The sequence below is a fragment of the Podarcis tiliguerta genome (genome assembly GCF_965153285.1).
Source record: "Podarcis tiliguerta genome assembly, chromosome: 5".
In the NCBI taxonomy this organism is placed as follows: Eukaryota; Metazoa; Chordata; class Lepidosauria; order Squamata; family Lacertidae; genus Podarcis; species Podarcis tiliguerta.
Window position 1 is genome coordinate 15599158 of NC_139538.1, and position 19091 is coordinate 15618248.

General features: G+C 42.5%; 1 protein-coding gene across 5 annotated transcripts; it reads right to left on the bottom strand.

Annotated features, from left to right (window-relative positions):
- Nucleotides 1-1369: 1369 nt before the first annotated feature.
- On the bottom strand, nt 1370-16539 carry MYNN (myoneurin). 5 transcript variants are annotated; one of them, XM_083442195.1, is made up of 8 exons: nt 16441-16539; nt 13991-14290; nt 11471-12273; nt 9346-9505; nt 8652-8830; nt 7935-8018; nt 7155-7241; nt 1370-6469 (listed from the first exon to the last, which is right to left on the bottom strand). In XM_083442195.1, exons 2-8 carry the CDS (start codon nt 14254-14256, stop codon nt 6207-6209), a joined length of 1842 nt encoding a protein of 613 aa, XP_083298321.1. In that variant the 5' UTR covers nt 14257-14290; nt 16441-16539; the 3' UTR covers nt 1370-6206. The 5 variants fall into 5 exon arrangements, with proteins under 5 accessions (XP_083298321.1, XP_083298324.1, XP_083298320.1 ...); XM_083442198.1 differs by having other exon boundaries at nt 14200-14290; nt 16441-16531; XM_083442194.1 differs by having other exon boundaries at nt 16387-16528.
- Nucleotides 16540-19091: the final 2552 nt, after the last annotated feature.

The following is a 19091-nucleotide window of genomic DNA, read 5'->3' on the forward strand; positions in this document are numbered from 1 at the left end:
CAGTGCCAGGCTTATGGCTCATGACTTAGACTGAGACACATTATTTTCTAAGAATATAGGTTTTCCAGGTATTATGATGATAAATTTTGCTTAAAAATGAGCTACATTGGGGGTGGGGCGGGGTAATCTAAATGATGTTCAATAAAGTTTGTTCTGATCTGTTAAGTCTGAACTGCACTGAATTTTATACATTCATCGACACTGGCTTTCAGTGAATGCATTATGCTCCTGTTAATCATATTTTGCAAGCTATTAGAATTGTACAAAGATAGACTTCATGGCTAGAGACAAGATCTTAAGTGACGAGCCCATCATTCACAGTGCACGGGGGGCGCGGACCTGTGACTCACTCGATGTTGCTGCACTACAGCTCCAATCATTCTTGATCATTGCCTATGCTGGCTGGGGCTGATGGCAGTTGGGAGTCCAACAACATCCAGAAGACGGCAAGTTTCCTACGCCTGCTATACAGGCTCCAAGAGACCAGGAAGGATCTGATTAGTACAATCAGACTCGCTTGCAGCATCCTCTCCTTCTTTGCAGTCCCTGCCCTTTTACTCCAAACTATTAGCCATCTATGGACTGGTACAAATGCATCATTTGATTTCTCAAGCCTTGGTGTACTGAATGTGCCATCTTCATTGGCAAGCATTATGTTTCGGTCACTGTTAGCGACGTAGCTGTGGTGCTGGAACATTTGTGGTTCTTTCAACATTCGCAGTTGCATATTTAGATGTGTGAACCAGACCTCTGGCAGTGTCGCAGGCACCCTTCTCATTAAGCATCAGGGCCAAATGTAGTCCTCTAGGCCTCTCTAATCTGGCCACTCCCCACCCCCCAGGTCCTTTCAGGGTTTTTGGGTGCTTGAAATGTGCTCTTGGCCACGGGTATAGGGAAGCTTTGCCCCTACAGATGTTGCTGAGCTACAAGTTCCATCGGCCCCAACAAGCATGGCGAGTGGCCAGAGGTTCCCCATACCTGCTTGTACTCTTGATAATGCTTCTTCCTTGCCTGGCTGTGTATGTGTAGAAACCAGCCGACCGCACAATGGTAATGTTTATATAAGTCTCTATAAACCAATGTTCCCCAATAACTCACTTTCAAAACACGAGACCAAAATGCCAGTTTCTTTGATTTACTTTAGCTGCTGTCCACAATGGTATTAAATGGGATTGAGGAAAAAGCCTGTTACAGTCAAAGCAATAAGAGAATGTACTTTACCACTATAAGACATTATTCTACTTTGCTGTCAAATTATTATTGTGCTTTTGCTTAGGACTCATTCATAGATCATTCTAGGACGAAGCTTCTTCAAACCACTTGTTTCCTTCAGTTATTTATAGCTAAATGAGCAACAAGAGGAACAAAGAAGGGTTACAAAACAAAGTTTTATTCAGGTCTAAACATTAAAATGTTGCAAATTTATGTACATAATCCCTCAGAAGGGAGTATAAAAGCAGGTGAGCTATATACACACAAACACCCATGACAAAGTACTTCGGAAATAATTTAAACCAGAGAGGATTCACAACAGCTCCTCAGAATGTCCAGTCTTGGAATTGTTATGGTGCCAGAACTAGTAGTAACATTCCAAGAACCAAAAAAGCTTTTAAGTATTCCCTTCTCTTAAACATGTCTCCATGTTGAGCATCTCATGACTGCAGGAAAGCTTGAAACTCCCAAACAAAACTTAGGAGCAATAAACGACAGAAAGGATGTTTGTAACATACCCCTATATTGCTTACTAAGATGCAACTTTTATAGAACCAAGCTGATCATACTCTAACTACTGTATTTTATTTTCAGCAGGTCATGATTTAATGAATAAGTATTTTTAAGAGGTCACTCTAGCTTAACAGCCCAAGATTTCTTGATTATCACAGGTAAACACTTCAGTTTAGAAACAAAAAGCGCTGTTTATTCAATTATTGCTGCAATAGATTCTAGCTCTCCCAGAGCCTGCGTAGTGTTATAAGAGGGGGTAAAACAATGGTTTCTTAAAAAATATATTCATGTACAAAAGACAAATGAGTTCTACAAAGTAAAACATCTTTATAAATATTAAATAGCTAAGTAAGGTCTACTATAAATCTAAGAACAGGTTTTTTAAAAGTCCAAAACCATTTTTAAAAGTGACACCAAAAAAATTGCGAAAACATTCATATCAAATATGCATACACTACAGTATGCTTTTTTCAAGAAGATGGTTAGCTGTTGCAGTCATATTGTGAAGAAATAGGTCCGGAATATTTTGCAGAAGACACAGCCCATTTGTGCTAACAGCAACTTAGTACTATCAGGTCTTAACAAAATTCCACCAAAATTTAGGGTTTTGATGTGTGTGTTTTAATTTCTCTCATCAAAAAAGCAAGTGGCTGGAGAAAATGGTGTGGAAAAGAAGATACAACCATAACTAACCCCCATGGAGTCACATGCATAATACTCCAACACTATACAAAGATGATCAGCTCCAGCAGCTGATCACCTGTTTGGGGGGGAACTGGTGTCAAACTCATAGATGCAACCCACTTTCTCTTCCCCCAACCATGTCAAAAGAGTTGCTAAGTGCTTTAATTAGAGCAGAGGTTAAGAGTATCCCCAAAAGCAGATACAGGTGAACAACCTGCTGCTGTGCTGAAGTCTTTGCATTGTGGCCTAAGAGGACAGAAGTTGGGCTGCTACAAGATGGTCTTATCTGACATGTGCTGCAACCTCTCTTGAAGCTGTGGAAACAAGGGTCAGAGGCTATTGAGGATTCTGCATACCTTGTGGATTTACTAGGCAAGCATGCATATCAGGCATGGGGTATGGTTTCTGAAGCATCATATGGGGAAAGGGGGGATTTCTAGCTCAAATAGGAACATAGGAAGTTGGCTAATATCATTGGTCCATCTAGCTCAGTATTGTCTACACTGACTGGCAGTAGCTCTAAAGGATTTTGGACAGTTCTTTCCCAGCCCTCTCTGGAGATGCTAGGGGTTGAACCTGGGACCTTTTGCATGCAAAACATGGGCTCCACCACTAAGCTACAGCCTTTATCTCCAAATATAACCCCCCCTCCAACTGCAGAGAAATGCTTGCAGACAGCTTCAAACCATTCACCCATTTATCTCGGTTTCACTCATGCCAAAAGTCACCAAATATCTTGAAAACATTGGCAAGACAATCAGATGGCAAAGAGTATGTTTTGCATATTAAACCAGGTTCAATAGCTGACATGCAGTTAAGAGAGACAGAAGCTGCAGCGATGATTAAGGGCTCTTGCTACTTGCTTGCCAGGCTAGAGGAACCACTGGGAAGATGTCGGGTGAAATAGCTCCTTGTATTCTGATGTTGGAATTTGGTGACCTTTCTACAGAAATGCGTTTAATTTGGGCAGCATACATGTGGCCCTATTCCAGGGGACACCACTAACCCATCCCAAACAGATCTTGGATTTTATCTCTTTCCTCTTCAGTGCCAAACTGGCTCCATAACAGGCAACTCATTATTTGTATTCTACACTGAACTTGCATTTGTTGCACTGGATAAGCTCTAAAACAACTGCACCCTACAAGGGTGCTTTTCTATCCCATCAGGCCACCTGGCTTGTTGCTTCCTAAACACCCAACAGACTAGGAAGCAGAGCCTATGAAGCAGCACAGTAAATAGTAACTGGCTGAACTACATGATAAAATTGCTTTTTCGACTTAAAAAAAGATCTCATGGGAGATCAAAAAGTTCTTTTGGGTGTTTAGATAGTGTATAACTTGGAACTTTTAAGTGATCTCGTATGGATGCCGATGAACCACTAAAAATAACCATTTATTCCGACACTTCCACTTTGCATACTTAATTCAGAGCACCTCCAGGGAAATTGAGTGAGAATAGGACCATCAATATCTATTAGATACAACAGCTGATAATGCAACCTCTGTACTCAGAAGCAGTATACCCCCAATTATCAAAAGCTAGGAACAAACAAGGGATAGCCATCTTCATCAGGCCCTGCTGCGGCACTTAAGAACGTAAAAGGCTGCTAGACCCTTTTCTCAGTGGTCAACCAAATACCTGTGGAAAACCCACAAACAGGACCCAAACACAAGAGTACTTCCCACTCCTGCAGTTTTCTAGCAACTGGTATTCAGAAATGTTTCTGCCTCTGCTCATGGATACAGAGCATAGCCATCGTGGCAAGTAGCCATCAAATAGCCTTATCCGTAAATTTCTCCAATCCTCTTTGAAAGCCATTTAAGCTGGTAGCCATCATTGCCTCCTATGGGAGTGAGGTCCATAGTGTAACTATGCGCTATGCTCTCTTTTATCTGTCCTGAATCTTCCAACATTCAGCTCCACCGGATGTCCACAAACTCTGTTATGAGAGAAGCAAAACTTTGCTCCATCCTCTTTCTCCATGCCATGCACCATCTTATAAACTTCTATCATGCCATCTCTTACTTGCCTTTGCACTAAACTAAAAAAAAATAAATCCAAATGCTGCAACTTTTCTTCATAGAAGAGTCGCTCTATTCAGCCCTTCCACATTTTCTGAACCTCTTCCAACTCTACAATATCATTTTGGCAGCGAGGAGACCAGAACTATACACGATATGCCAAGCTTCTTGGAAAGCATCTTACTAGCCAAAACTGGGAACAGAATCCTAGACTTGTCGGGATAGTAACTTGCTAGAGCCATCAGACTTCCTCTAAAATATGGATCCAACAAATGTTTTCTGTAGTGCTATGCAAAAACCTGTCCTCCAGCTTCTCAAAATGTTTCTTACTTGTAAATGAGGCTTCCGTTTTTCTGTCCCTTTTTGCAGGGCACTTTAGAATTTATAACGGGCAGGGGCTTGATTTATCATAGCCAAGTGTGTGTTTGTTTTCTTCCCATGAACCATTTTTGCCAACACTCTACCACTGCCTGCACTCCCCTTAAGCTGCTTTGATCTTCCTGAAACAGGCCCCCCTTTCATTGGGGAGGGAGGGGAGCCTTCTGAAGGAAGATTTCCCACTGACACTGCAACAAAACTGACCGTTCTTTCTAATCCCAGAACTTCAGAAGGTGAGAAATATGAAACCTTGAACGACAAGATGCTGTTACATAATAGAAAAAGAAGGTATTTTCACTGTAAAATGATGAGACAACATGGGCATTTCCATGTCCTACAATACTGAACTTGAAGGCCAAGAACCACTCTGTAAGTGTTTCCTAAAAATCATTCAACAGAAAACTAATCCAACATTGATCATAACTACAAGAATCTGAATCCCTGTATAAAACAGCTGCATATTCGGAAGGTTGTGCGTTTGCTGCAGATCTGCTGAGGAGTGTGAGAAAGGGTCGAAATATGGTGCTGGGTACAGAATCTAGCTTCCTGAGAATCTCAACTTTCATTTCTTCTTGTAAATAAAAAGTTTAAAATCCTTATAGCTATTAAAATACATTCAAAACTGTGTAGGGGGCAACAGCTACAAAAATATCCAAAGTTAGGGAATTTACTAAAGATTTCCAGGCATTGGGACACAGTTTTAATGCTCACATATAGTTTCTGGCCCTTCCTCATCACTAACCAAAATCTACACAAAATAGAGAAATCATGCACATTTGCAATCTTCACTTTGAAGAAAGCCAATGTGGTGGAGGGGGGACAACACGGATCAAACATCTTGGCTACATAGAATTAGCTTCTGCATGAACAATGAAGGAGACCTCCAGCATGAACTGAGAATTCTTAAGGCATGTGTTACTAAAGAAAAAAAGGAAGTATCTATCTTCTAGAAATACAATACAGTGGTACCTCGGGTTAAGTACTTAATTTGTTCCGGAGGTCCGTTGTTAACCTGAAACTGTTCTTAACCTGAAGCAACACTTTAGCTAATGGGGCCTCCTGCTGCTGCGCCGCTGCACGATTTGTGTTCTCATCCTGAAGCAAAGTTCTTAACCCGAGGTAATATTTCTGGGTTAGCGGAGTCTGTAACCTGAAGCGTATGTAACCCAAGGTACCACTGTAATTCTATCCTGATTTTGCTGCATGACAAAAAGAATGGCAACCATTGTTCTAGAGTAACAAAATAAACGGAAGAAAAACAGGTGCGTTTTCAAATGTCCCTATTTGAAACCCATATGAAGTCCAGCTCAGTAACAGCTTGCATGATTACGTTCCCTTTACCGAAGAAGCTCTCGTGGCCAAAGTTTTTTGCGAGTTTTCATCATGTGCAGGATGTCAATACAACTGCTGGAGGAAAATAAACTGAGGTTCTGAATAGCCAGTGATGGTAGACCTCAGAAGTGTGTCTGACTGGGGTGACTGGCTATCTGTGACAGGCAACAGAACTTGATGGTCCTCTGTTCCAAAGGGGAGAGGTAATGCTATATCTGAAGGCTTCACATCAGCAGATTCCAGCAAAGGGCTTTTCTCATTTGGAATGGAGTCTTGATCATTGAAGGAATGGTCAAGTGTGATGGGATCCAGGGGGTTCTCAGAACCTGTGAAAGCAAACAGAACTAAAATTGCGTTCATTGCTAAAAGTTGTGCACAGGAAGACACAAGAAGAGATGATTTCCCCCTGCAAACGATTCAAGGACACTCACTACTATTTACTAGTCTTCAAGCCTTCATAGAGGTTTATTGTAAACCTGAAAACAAAACTGATAACTTGGATTTAAAGTTCATAGTTGGGCTACAAGAATTATCAGCAAAATTTGATAACTGAATGGCTGATGGCCCTGACTTCAAGGACTAATCTCATTACAGTTTTGGGTGGAGGGAGAGAGAATCTCAAAACCACCACCTCAAAACCAATATTTTCATTATGACAGAATTTGATACTAGATTAGCTCATTTCAGGTATCTGCCCTCTAAAGCCAAGTGCATCTTCATACATGACAGCTAGTAGGGTACCTAAACATGTACCTAGGCAGGTTCAGCAATGCCATTCCTTCATCACTTTACTAACGTACAGAGTTGGCACTCTTGACAAAGGGTAGCGGGTCTCCCATTGGTAGCACTTAGGAGCCTAGGTTAACCACAGAGCATACTGAGGCACAGTCCAAAGAATCCACCATTTTAGTGTGGCTAAGTTTGTCTTTGGATAGCACTGCTGAACAGCTAACCTTTTTACCTATGATTCTATGAGTAGTAGATATTAGTTCTTAAATAACCAGCACTTACCCGCATGAACCTTTGCTTTGTGTTTCTTTAGGTTTTTTATATCTGTGTAGGAGTTTCCACACAGCTCACAGATAAATGGTCTTTCACCTTCAACAAAAATTGTCAATTAGACTTCATAGATGTGCAGTGCAATCCTAGGATCTGAACCAGGGCTTCCCACAACCAAAAACAAGTTTCTGTAGCCACTGCATCTCAAACTCCACCCAGGTTTCTATGGCAAAGTTGCTTAAGGCTGTTCTACATGTTTGGGAAATAACAAGTCACAAAGTGACTTCGATCCTCAGGCATAAAGCTTTTCGGTTCCTTCAAAATTGGTGTCCAATATCAGAGGACAAGAGCACATTTAATGTGGAAATGCTATCATTTCACAATTCTTTATTAGAGAATTACATATAAAGATCATAATCCCCAGTTCACATACATATAGGAAGCTCCCTTATACAAAGTCAGACTGTTGGTCCATCTAGCTCAGAATTGTCTACACTGACTGGCAGAAGCTCCAGGATTTCAGGCAGAAGTTTCTCCCAACCCTGCCTGGAGATGCCAGGAATTGAACCTAGCACCTCCTCCTTGCAAGGCAGATGCTCTACCTCTAAGTTATGGCCCTTCTAATACAGGCAGACAATTAGAAAGGCAGGTAGGAGGATCATGCTAATTGAAACTAGATTATGTGTAGTATACTATCGTTTAACTATTTGATATTAAATGACTTTGAGTATGCACATACCTGCATACAAGGCATGGAAAAGGTAAGAGGGAGGAGCATGTCTGAAAACTAACCTGTATGGGACCGAAAATGCTTGCTGAGCTCTCCTGAAGAAATGAAGCTTTTGCTACAAATTCCACATACATAAGGTTTCTCTCCTATAGAGAAAAAGAAGTGGATGAACTCAGTACACGACCTAGCAACAATGCATGTGAAGACATCATGAAATCTCAAGTGTATGGATGCACTTCAGTCTCCCCTATTAGTAGGCATGGATGCAGGTAGCGCTGTGGTCTAAACCACTGAGCCCTTTGGGCTCACCAGTTGGAAGGTCTGATTGATATACATCACACATACATCCACCCAGACTAGCAGCACTTCTAAAGCATCTCTGAGATTTTGCCTGAGCTTCATTCACGGGAGATTTCTAGGAAATCATGCATGCAAAGCATGCGTTCTTTTGCTGAGCTCTGCTGTTGACCTCAAGCACCTCATTTAACATTTAAAGCATCTGGTATTCTCAAACAGTCTAACTATCTCCACCCCGCCTTAGCTTTTAATATCAGGTGTGTTCAAAGTGGCATGGTTGCCAACCGAAAGCTGGACTTATCACGGTGTTCTGCTCAGCAGGCAATAAAGCAGGCAAGAACAGGTCAACTCATGTACAATTTGCAGATTTTCTTGCCTGTTGCACTGCTCAACAAAGCCATACTCTTCCCATTCCATATCTATAGCACTCCATGCAAACTTGATTGCGACACCTCTCTCATGTCTTCCACTCTGGATCTCACCTGTATGCTTTCTTGAATGAGTGATGAGGGAACTCGAGACTGCAAAGGCTTTCCCACAGGTGTCACAGACATACGGCTTTTCTCCTGTATGTCGCCGCACATGATATGTCAGTGTGCTTGCCTGTGCAAATCGCTGCCCACATCTATCGCAGACATATGGCTTTTCTCCACTGTGCTTCCTTAAAGGAAAGGAACTGGTTAGATTCTATTGGTGCACCAATTGGTTTCCCTGGACAACAGCCCTATTAAAACAGTCAAAGAACGCATGCAGGCATAAATAGCAAAAGGGATGTCAGGCTGCACAGGCTAGCTCCAGTGTTCCATGTTCCAGTTGGCTCTACCCCCAACTTTCCTGCATTGACCAGGAAGGTCCGAAGGGGGGTTGTGTGCTCAGGTGAAAGTACTTAAGAGTCCTCCCCTTGAATGGGAACCCCTGCATTATCAGGATTTGTGACCATAGGAAGGATTATCCACACACTCAGCTGAAAGCAGGAAGTATCCGCCTTCAGACTTTCCCGTTCAATGTGGGAAGGTCAGAGAGGGGACAAGGAAACTACGGGTACAGATGGTGTGCATGCACACAGCCTGTGCCCCCTTCACATTGTATACTCATATGCATTCTCTTAATGCATGGGGGGGGGGACTAATCTCCCAAACTTAAGCAGCCAGTTTCAGATTCAGTCCTTTTACTCACCTGGCATGAATCTTCAGATTGCTAGAGGTTGCAAACTGCAGGTTGCAGGCATCACACTTGTACGGTTTCTCCTCCCCGTGATGCATGCGGCTGTGGAAAACCAGCTGGCATTTTTGAGCAAAGCCTTTGTCGCAGAGTTCACATTTGTATGGCTTTTCACCTGTGTAGAGAATTGAGCTGCTTGCTTTAGCAGTGTCTTGTGAAGGATGAGGTTTTTCAGATGAGAAGTGACAGCAAACCGGAGGATGGGGGCAAAGTTCGGAATAAAGGGAAAGTATGTCATAGACTACTCAACCGTCTCTAAATTTGAGCTGGCAGGGCCCTAAATAACTATTCCAAACCAGCCAACATTAATGTTAGCTAGTGTGGCACAGCAGCTGGCATCTCAGGATGTCCCTGGTTCAAGACTCACCTCTGCCATGAACTCACTAAGCAGCTTTTTTTCAATGTTTAGCAAACAACTGGAAATCGACATCTATCACTGGTGACAGATGAAATGCTGGTATTACTTTTAATGGCTGAAAAAATAATGTAGATGCTAGGAGACCTCTTGACACACACACACACACACACAAAAAAAATAAAAAATAAACAATGGCAAATGTTCAGGAGCTCTAGGTACTGTCTTTTTAAGTTAGAATCCTTCCCATTTTGACCATTTTCAGATAACACATTTACCCCATGGTGTCTCAGAGTCACCATTAATGTATATATGGCAGCTATCTAAGTGTTCCTTTAATTTCATAAGCATTTGTTTCCCCAATTAAATGCCATATAAATATAGCCTTTGGGAGAATCAGCAAGATATAAATTTAATAAATAATCACTGCCACATTTGAATTACTAAAATGCACCATGTTCTCCCAAGACTAAAAAGAAACAAAGAAAGAGTCTGATTTGATGGGCTTATTAGCTTATTGATAATTCCACCAGAAATACCTGTTCAAAAGCAAATGTCATCAGTGGTTACCACAGAATGAAAGGAAATGTAGGAAGTTCACATTATTATTTTTATTCTAAGTGTACATGAGAAAAGTATGGAAGTGGGGACTACATATTCTCAGTAGGGTCTTCTCAGTAGTGGTGCCCACCCTGTGGAATGCCCTCCCATCAGATGTCAAGGAAATAGGCAACTATTTGACTTTTAGAAGACATCTGAAGGCAGCCCTGTTTAGGGAAGTTTTTAATGTTTGATGTTGTTGCTTTTATTATTAATAATAATATTCTGTTGGGAGCCACCCAAAGTGGCTGGGGAAACCCAGCCAGATGGGCAGGGTATAAATAATAATAATAATAATAATTATTTTGCAGCTCCCACAACAAACAGTTAAAAAAGACTACCAAAAAGGTAAACACAAAAAAAATTGCCTCTTAAATTCTTTTGTGGCAAATGGTAAACTTAATGCTTAAACCAGAGCCGGCCAACATAACTTGTGTGTCACCAAGCTGAGCACATCACCATAGTTCTGTACAGACGCCTGGCAGAGGTCTGTTAACACTGCTGCCTTTGTAGTTGCAGCTGGGCACCAAGAAATGGTGTTTATCAAGCCAGCAGCATGGCTGCTTGGTCACAAGTCTGCAGGCTTGTACTGTAGGCAAAAGAAAATGAATATGGTTTATGGTGTCACACAATCCATGCCTAATATGGTTAATGAACATATGAAACTGACCTATACTGAGCATTGTTTCATATGTTACTGTACACTGATAGACCCTGGCTCACCTAAGTTTCAGACCAGAGTATTCCACAGCCCTACTTAGATCTGTCAGGAATTCACCTTATGCAGGCAGAGCATGTCCTCTATCACACAGATATGGCCCTTTATGGTTTGAATAAATGAGCAAGCTATGGGTATTTGTAACTTGATGTGGAAGAAAGTAGTCCCCTGCAATGCCAGTGTAGAAAAAAAAATCTTTAAAAATGGTAATTGTACAAATCTGATAACAGCTAAAAATAAAACACTGGCAGTAAAGAATATTCCACTCACAATATTGCCATGATCATTCAAAAGCAACTATCCACCCACAATACTGAAGAAGGGAAAGCAACTTCTCTGGGGGAGAATGAGGGTCTTTCTGCTGACTTTCACAAGAGGCAACTCCCAACACAAAGCAAGGAGCCTACCTGTATGGGTTCTTACATGTGTTTTCAGCTGGTTGCACTGCGTAAAGGCCTTCCCACAGAGCTGGCACACGTACGGTTTGACTCCTTTGTGGATCCTCATGTGCCGCCTCAGACTGCTAGCTTCGGAAAACACCTTGCCACAGGTGTTACACACGGGCTTGGCCTTGGGGTATTTTGGATCCAGCTCCTCTCCCAAGCTTTCCAGCTGGTAAGAGTTCTTGTCACTGGCGATGTTGGACAAGCAGTGCTCCTTCAAAGCACAATCCTGCTGTGCTTTACCCCGTTTGGACTTCAGAGTCATCGTCTGGACAAGGATCTCCTGCGCAGCAAAGGTTTCACTCTCCACCACAGGTGTAAGCTGCAGCTCAGAATTATCCCCACCTTGGGCAGCTTGCTCCGTGATCTCTGTGGCGAGCTTATTTGCATCTAAAAACATCTCCACTGCAGAGTTCTCTGCAGCATCACTTGGATATTGCGCTGGCTTGTTTGGCAGGTTCTTGGGAGAGCTGAAGGCCTTCTTTCGCTTTTTGGTTTGAACAGATTTTTTCCCTGTGGTTGCTATTAAGACTGGGGACTGCACCGTGTCCACTGAAGGGGCATCCAATCTCTCTTGGCTGTTATAGTCACGAAGGGTTAGCAGGCAAGTCTGCTGGTTCAATGCAATATTCCCAGTGATACTAGAGATTTCTGTAGAAGAGGGATTAGCAATAAAAGCAAAGTCTTCCATCTTTATTTTACATTTAGTGACCACCTCCTCCACTTTGAGATAGTCGGCAGCCTGGTGTATTTCTTTAACATTCCAGCTGCAAGGGAAAAAAGTTAAATGGGAATGTACCAGCTGAAGAAAGCAGGCTGTCTTATAGAATTAGTATAAATACTAAGTGGATAAAAACTGATGAAGCTTGAAATCAGGTTTTTGTAATTTAGACTGGAACTTTTCATCTTTTTAAAAAATTCAAATGTATTACATATTCCTTTAAAAATTATCTAGTTTAAAAGCTGAATTTCATAGAGTTTTCATCAACCACTGCTCTTTTCCAGTGTGGTGCTGTGGTTGAACATCTAATTTGCACAACAGAGACTCAGGTTCAGATCCCACTATCTAAAAGGTGCCCTTCAGATGCAGTTTATAACCAGGTTATTAGAAACATAAGATTTCCATAATAAAACATGGGAACTAAAGTTAAGAACTTGATTTAAATAAATATATTAAATCCTAGGAAAGGTGTTAGGTATGAGCCACCACATCTCAAGACCACAGTCAGTAATGCTAATATTTTGAAAATGATCAAGTGTTTATATTTTGAAACTGGTCAAAGCTAAAGGACACGTAACACTGGTCTCACCCACAGGTTTGTTGCTGCTGCACAAAAGACCCCTTAAGCCCATTTCCTTCACAACTGGGACATCAACTGAAATTCACGAAAAGCCCCACCCCTCCTTTCACAATTTCCCTGTGTCTTGACTCAGGCAAGAATAGTCTTTGCAAAAGCCTCTAATTCTGCTTACCTTTTCTATCACCTCAGTGACCCCCCACTTCTTACAACTTTTGTCTTTGCCTCAGGATGCATGGAAGAAAATGGCTGGTATGCATAGTGGAGGGAGGGTAATAAAAAAGGTAGGGTCAATGACCCCTGGATGGTTAAGTCCAATCAAAGGCGACTATGGGGTGCAGCACCCATCTTGCTTCAGGCCGCGGGAGCTGACGTTTTCCAAATCATGTGGCCAGCATGACTAAACTGCTTCTGACGCAACAGAACACTGTGAAAGAAGCTAGAGCGCATGGAAACGCTGTTTCCACCACAGTGTGGATTCAAACCGCCAATCTTCTGATCAGCAGGCCCAAGAGACTCAGTGGTTTAGTCCACAGTGCCACCTGCGTCCCTGGGGAGGGATGGTGTGGAAATAGGGAATGTCTTTAAGCAGCTGCTTGCAATACAACAACTGAGGCTGCAGTATAATACTAAAACAGAAGCAGTGCAGGCCCAAGATGATCACAGTCCAATGGGAACTGTATTCTGTGTAAATTGTAGGCACAGGGAGTAAAGGGCTGAAGCCCCCCTAAACCAGGGTCACGATCTGGATCTGGTGGATCATGCTGGTCATTTCTGAAAGAAAAATAATGCACTCAAGGGCATCACTAATAGTTTAGCCCTCAGCTCCCTTCCATTTGCTATTTATATCCCTCTGGGGGGCAAGGGAAAGCTAGGGTGAGAAACTGTTCCCGTAAATAATCTCTGGCAAAACTAGAATTAGTGTTTGCCTCCTTTTATGTTATAATATTGGCCTATGAGTTACTCCCTTGAATGAGGAGTCTGAAACTACAGCGATATCAACTATCAGGGGGGTGGTATTATCCTAGCACATCCTGGTTGTATTTTCTGACCTCTTTGTCCTTGCTCCATTTGTGACATGTCTACTTAAATTGCAAGCTGTCAGGCAGCAACCTGTCTTTTTAGTTCTCTGTGAATGTCTTATTTTGAATACTCTGCAGACAAATGCCCAGCCTTATTGTATTACCTGTCAAGGTTTAAATCTCCTGTATATATGAACTCCAGAAGTTTCTGAAATCCATCAGCCTTCACTTGATTCTGATCCAAAAATATGTTACTCTCCGAAGTATCCCTGTAAAAAGCCCCAAAGTACTCGCTAAAGGAAGCCAGAACATTTCGGTGAGCTTTAAACTGGCATTCACCAATAACGATGGTGCAGTCACAAAGGAAGCCCACCTCTCGCTGTTTGTTCAGTCTCTCCAGTAGGTGCTCACAGTGATGCGAATACTGCATTTTGGGTATTGAGACACAGCTTCCTTGCTTTGGTCTGAGAAGGCAAAGGAACATATTTAGTATCAGTATGCCAGGCTCAGAATAGAATATAGATGTACTATAGTTCCCACTCAACGATCTTAAACTTTTAAGCAATCCTGCACTTAAGGACAAATTATATGAATAGCATCACATGCAGTGAGTTTTCCTGTTACTTGCCACTAAAACCAGATTATTAAATTTTACAGACTGGTTTGGGTCACAACTATCATTTTTATATGATAGCTTATTGAAAATTTGTGTGCATGCACATGAAAGCTCATACCAATAACAAACTTAGTTGGTCTCTAAGGTGCTACTGGAAGGAATTTTTTTAGTTTCGACTGCAGCAGACCAACACGGCTACCTACCTGTAACTAGAACTATTATGCATAGTTATTATTCATACAGCGTGTAGTTCCTACAAAGAAGGCACATCCATAAAGAAAATAATATGGCATCCAAATATAAATTGCTAGGATAAAGCTCCAATCGGATGCAAATCTGCATGGATATGCTGCATATAGAACACACATATTTACAGGTGTGTTAGATGTAGTTTCCAGTCCAGAATAACTGACTGTAGGTAAACTACTCTGGGAGCCTTTTCAGCTGAAGACTGGGATACAAATGCTCAAAATAAGTAATCTTAAGTACTTCCTAAATAGAACCTTTGTAAAATATGAATTGGGCTCCAATTCAACAATCCCCAAAAACAAAAAGAAATCCAGTATGTAACTATTCTGGAGTGTTCACAGACCACTGCCTTTGTCTGAAACTACACACTTAAACCACCAGGATAATTTAACTCTCCTTCAGTATACACAATCACTTATATCAATTGGGGTGGGGGGAGAGAAGAATCCCTTATCTTTCTGGGGTTTTGCCTCCCTTTCAACACTTGAACATAAAAACAACACAGAAGTTGGAATGAGTTCAGGAGTCATTATGCCACGTATATTATGCCCAAAGATTTAGACCTTGGTGCCAGCTCCCTATAAATCGCTCTCCCTTTACCCAATTATCTATATACAGTACATACATCATTATCACCAACCTTCCAGCCTTCTCAGTCCAACCAAGCGCAAGTCTGTCAAGGATGGTTACCGACACCCCCCAATAACCTCAGCCAGCCTACTCCTGAAAACTTACATCAATTCTACCACCCATTTAGCACAACATTTTGCTCCCATACTGTAGAGTGGAGAGCAACGTGGTCCAATCCTGTCACCATCACAACTGAACTGTAAATTTCAGGCTGCTCAGCTAGCAGGTAAATTCCTCCCAGCTTGCTTAGATGACCCCTAAGCCATAGCTGTGAAAGTTTCCTTTTTTTAACGGGAAATTCCCTTATTCCGAATAAGATTCCTTACAAAAAAAAATGGGAAAGTTGACAGCTATGCCCTAAGTATGTACACAACTGCACTCGCATGTTGTAATCTTACACCAAATATGCCTCTTCCCAACAAGCTCACTCAGCGCTTTGGGGACAACAGTCACCATTGTGTTCAGTGGCTCCGGTTCCTTATTAATTCTATTTGCAAATCACTCGGAGTGGTTTGGCGGGTTTGTCTGTCTGACCAATCCTCCGGTTATAAATTGGATGAAATAAATAGATATAATCGTGCTTAGGATGGCAGCTCTACTTCCTAGAATCACAGAGCTGAAAGGGACCCCGACGATCACCTAGTCCAACCCCCTCCAAATGGAGGCAGGAATCTTTTTGTCCGACATGGGGTTCAAAACACAACCCTGAGATTAAGAGCGTCAGGCTCTACCGACTGATCTACCCCAGGGTCGGGACAGAGTCTTGCCAACGAATAGACTGCGGGCGAGGAGCGCCCCTTTCCACCCGCCCCCCAGATTTGACTGTCTGAGGACCACTCCGCACAGTTACTGGCCCTGCCCTGCCCCCCCCCCCGCCCTCTGCACTGCCCCATTCCTCCTGCACTTCGTCGAGGCAGCCCTTCCTATACACCTCCTGTGTATCTTTCCTCACATAAAAACACCCTTTCTCTCCACTATCCGAACCGCCCCCCCCCTCCGCGCCAGATTAGTCCCATCCAACCGCCCATTCTTCCCTCCCCTCAGAACTACTAGGGGGAAACACACCTGGAGAGGGGCAGGGGTGGGGTGGGGGGATGGGGGACGCGGAACCTTGTTCACCTCAGTCCGCCATTTTATGATGACGCGACCCGCACCGGCGGCCGAAATCTCACTTCCGCTCTCAAATGAACTCCGGCAACTAAAGAGTGGCGGCGGGAGGGGCGGGAGAAAAAAAAAGGTGGAAATGGAGGGCGGGGCCGAATTAGGTTCCGGCCGGGAAGTTCTTCCCGCCCACCTCCCCTGACAAAACTACGTTTCCCATGATGCCTAGCACCAAAAATGAACTCTGCCGGCGGCAGACTTTTTCCTCAGCGTGAGGAGAAATGTAGTTCCTAAATGCCTCGCCGAGGTTAACTGCTTGGGTGCCAAGGGCAGGATGAAAAGAGAACGAATAGGAATAGGCTTTATTAGGAAGGGGGTTGTAGCTGCAGAACACGCAAAGGAATGTCCCCTCACCCGCAAAACTGCATAAGATAATTTCCCAACATTTATTGCGGTTTTTATGCTGAAGGCACTGCAATGCGGGGCAGAAGAGGGAAATAAATGAAAATCCCGAGATTGGACTGCCATCAAGATATATAACGGCCGCTTAAATGCTATTTTGCAGGAAATGTGATTCCAATGTGGCCCTAATGGCTGCAGATATAAAGTGATATGTTGAAAGTTCGGTTACAAATGCACACTCGGGTTAATCTGAAATAGATTTACCAGCCAGTTCTGCCCCCTCCCTCCACAATCCAGGATTAGGCAATTTCAGATTGAACTAAATAAAACACGTTTTGGCAGCGAATAAAGTGAATCCCAAATCCGTAATGTAAACCGGTCAAAATAAATAAATTCAAGAAAACTAAACCTACGTGTTTCCGCCCGGTTTCGAACCGGGGACCTTTCGCGTGTTAGGCGAACGTGATAACCACTACACTACGGAAACCTCTATATGAAAACGTTTGAAATTATTCTATATATATGCCTGTGGCTCAATGGGGGAGTGAATAGGAACATCAGCACAATACATAGTACTTAATACTGAACTATTGTTCCAAAAGTATATTTATAATCCTAAATAGTCAAGCCCAAAAACAGATATGCACGGAACTTCCAAACATATGGGGAGCAAGCCCCACGCAGAACGCAATGAGATTACAACCCCTAGGAAACATGCCAAAGACTGAGCTGTCAGGTCTTCCTTGCGTGGACATGCTGATGTCCAATAGTGTATACATATTTTTAAAAAACTTTTCCTGTTTCCGCCCGGTTTCGAACCGGGGACCTTTCGCGTGTTAGGCGAACGTGATAACCACTACACTACGGAAACTTGCATACAGCTCACCACGCCTCCTCTTTCCCTAGGAAGTACCATTGCTGTAATCTCAGGCGTGCGCTCTAAATGAAAAGAGTAGATCATTGCAATGACAGCTTTTGAGGTTTTTTCCCTTCTACTTATGATTGCATATATTTCTAAAGGGCTTACTACAACTCCTATCTGTCCCGGCCAGCATGCCGGGGGGTGGGGAGGCTGGGTTACAGTTAAAACTAAGGTTGCTCTTGTCTCCTTTCTAGCTTTAACGACCAATGCATTTGTCAGGGGATTGCTACAGCAGACCCCAGCGGTTGCCTGATGTATGCTAATTTATACGTATATATCTCCACAAGCAGAATACGAAGGTAAAACCTTGTTAATTGTGGAAATGGTGCTTATTAGCTCTCCCATAACAAAACCCCCCACTTAAATTATCTGCTCTACTTGTTTAGGACACACACCTGAAATTAACAGCAATTGTACTTACTGGAGGAAGAGGAAAGCGATGTCCTTGTATTCAGGTTTCCGTAGTGTAGTGGTTATCACGTTCGCCTAACACGCGAAAGGTCCCCGGTTCGAAACCGGGCGGAAACATAACTTTTTTTAAAAAAAAAACTTCTTCCGATCAATCAGCCATGTCCGTGCAGGAAGATTTGACAACTCAATCTTCGGTATGTTTCCTCGTGAGTTATATTCTCAGTTGCATTCTGTGTTGGCCTTGCTCCCAGTTAAGTGTGCATAGACAGTAGCCTGAATTGACCTTGATCTCCAAAACTACATTGTTCTTTAAAAATATACTAAATTTACGGTTTTAAAAAAACGTTATTGAAATTCTCCTGCGGTGCCTCTCTTTTCTGAGGACTTGAAAAGCAGCTAATAAATTATTTTATTATTTATGCATAAATCACAAACATTCAAAGAAATTCAGGCACAGTGACCAGGAAGGAGGTCACTGAAGGTCCAGAAAGAGGAATTTGTGCAGTTTTGGGCAGCCATTAAGAACACATTCACAAAGTGATTTTATCCAACTACAGGTAGGTAGGCATAACCTACTGCAAGCCCTTAAGAAATTAGCAGGTGAACATTGCAGTGGACCAAGGTAGAGGCTTGCACCCAGAAGCCTGACAAACACTCAGCAAATTTCCAGACTAGAGAGCTTATAATTGAACTCATTGGAACTTAATTCTGACTATGTAAATTTAGGGTTATTCTGTGCGGAACTGTTTGTTGGTTGTCCTTCCTTCATCATGTCACACCTTGTTCATTTCTTCTCTCATTTGTGGGTCATGCAAATCTGCATTATATGCTGAGCATGTTAGTCAGCAGGTGAACCTTCCCCTAAGACCTTTACAGCTCTCTCATTCATAGAAAAATCTACAAATAAGCAAACAGATGCATAAAACAAAACGCA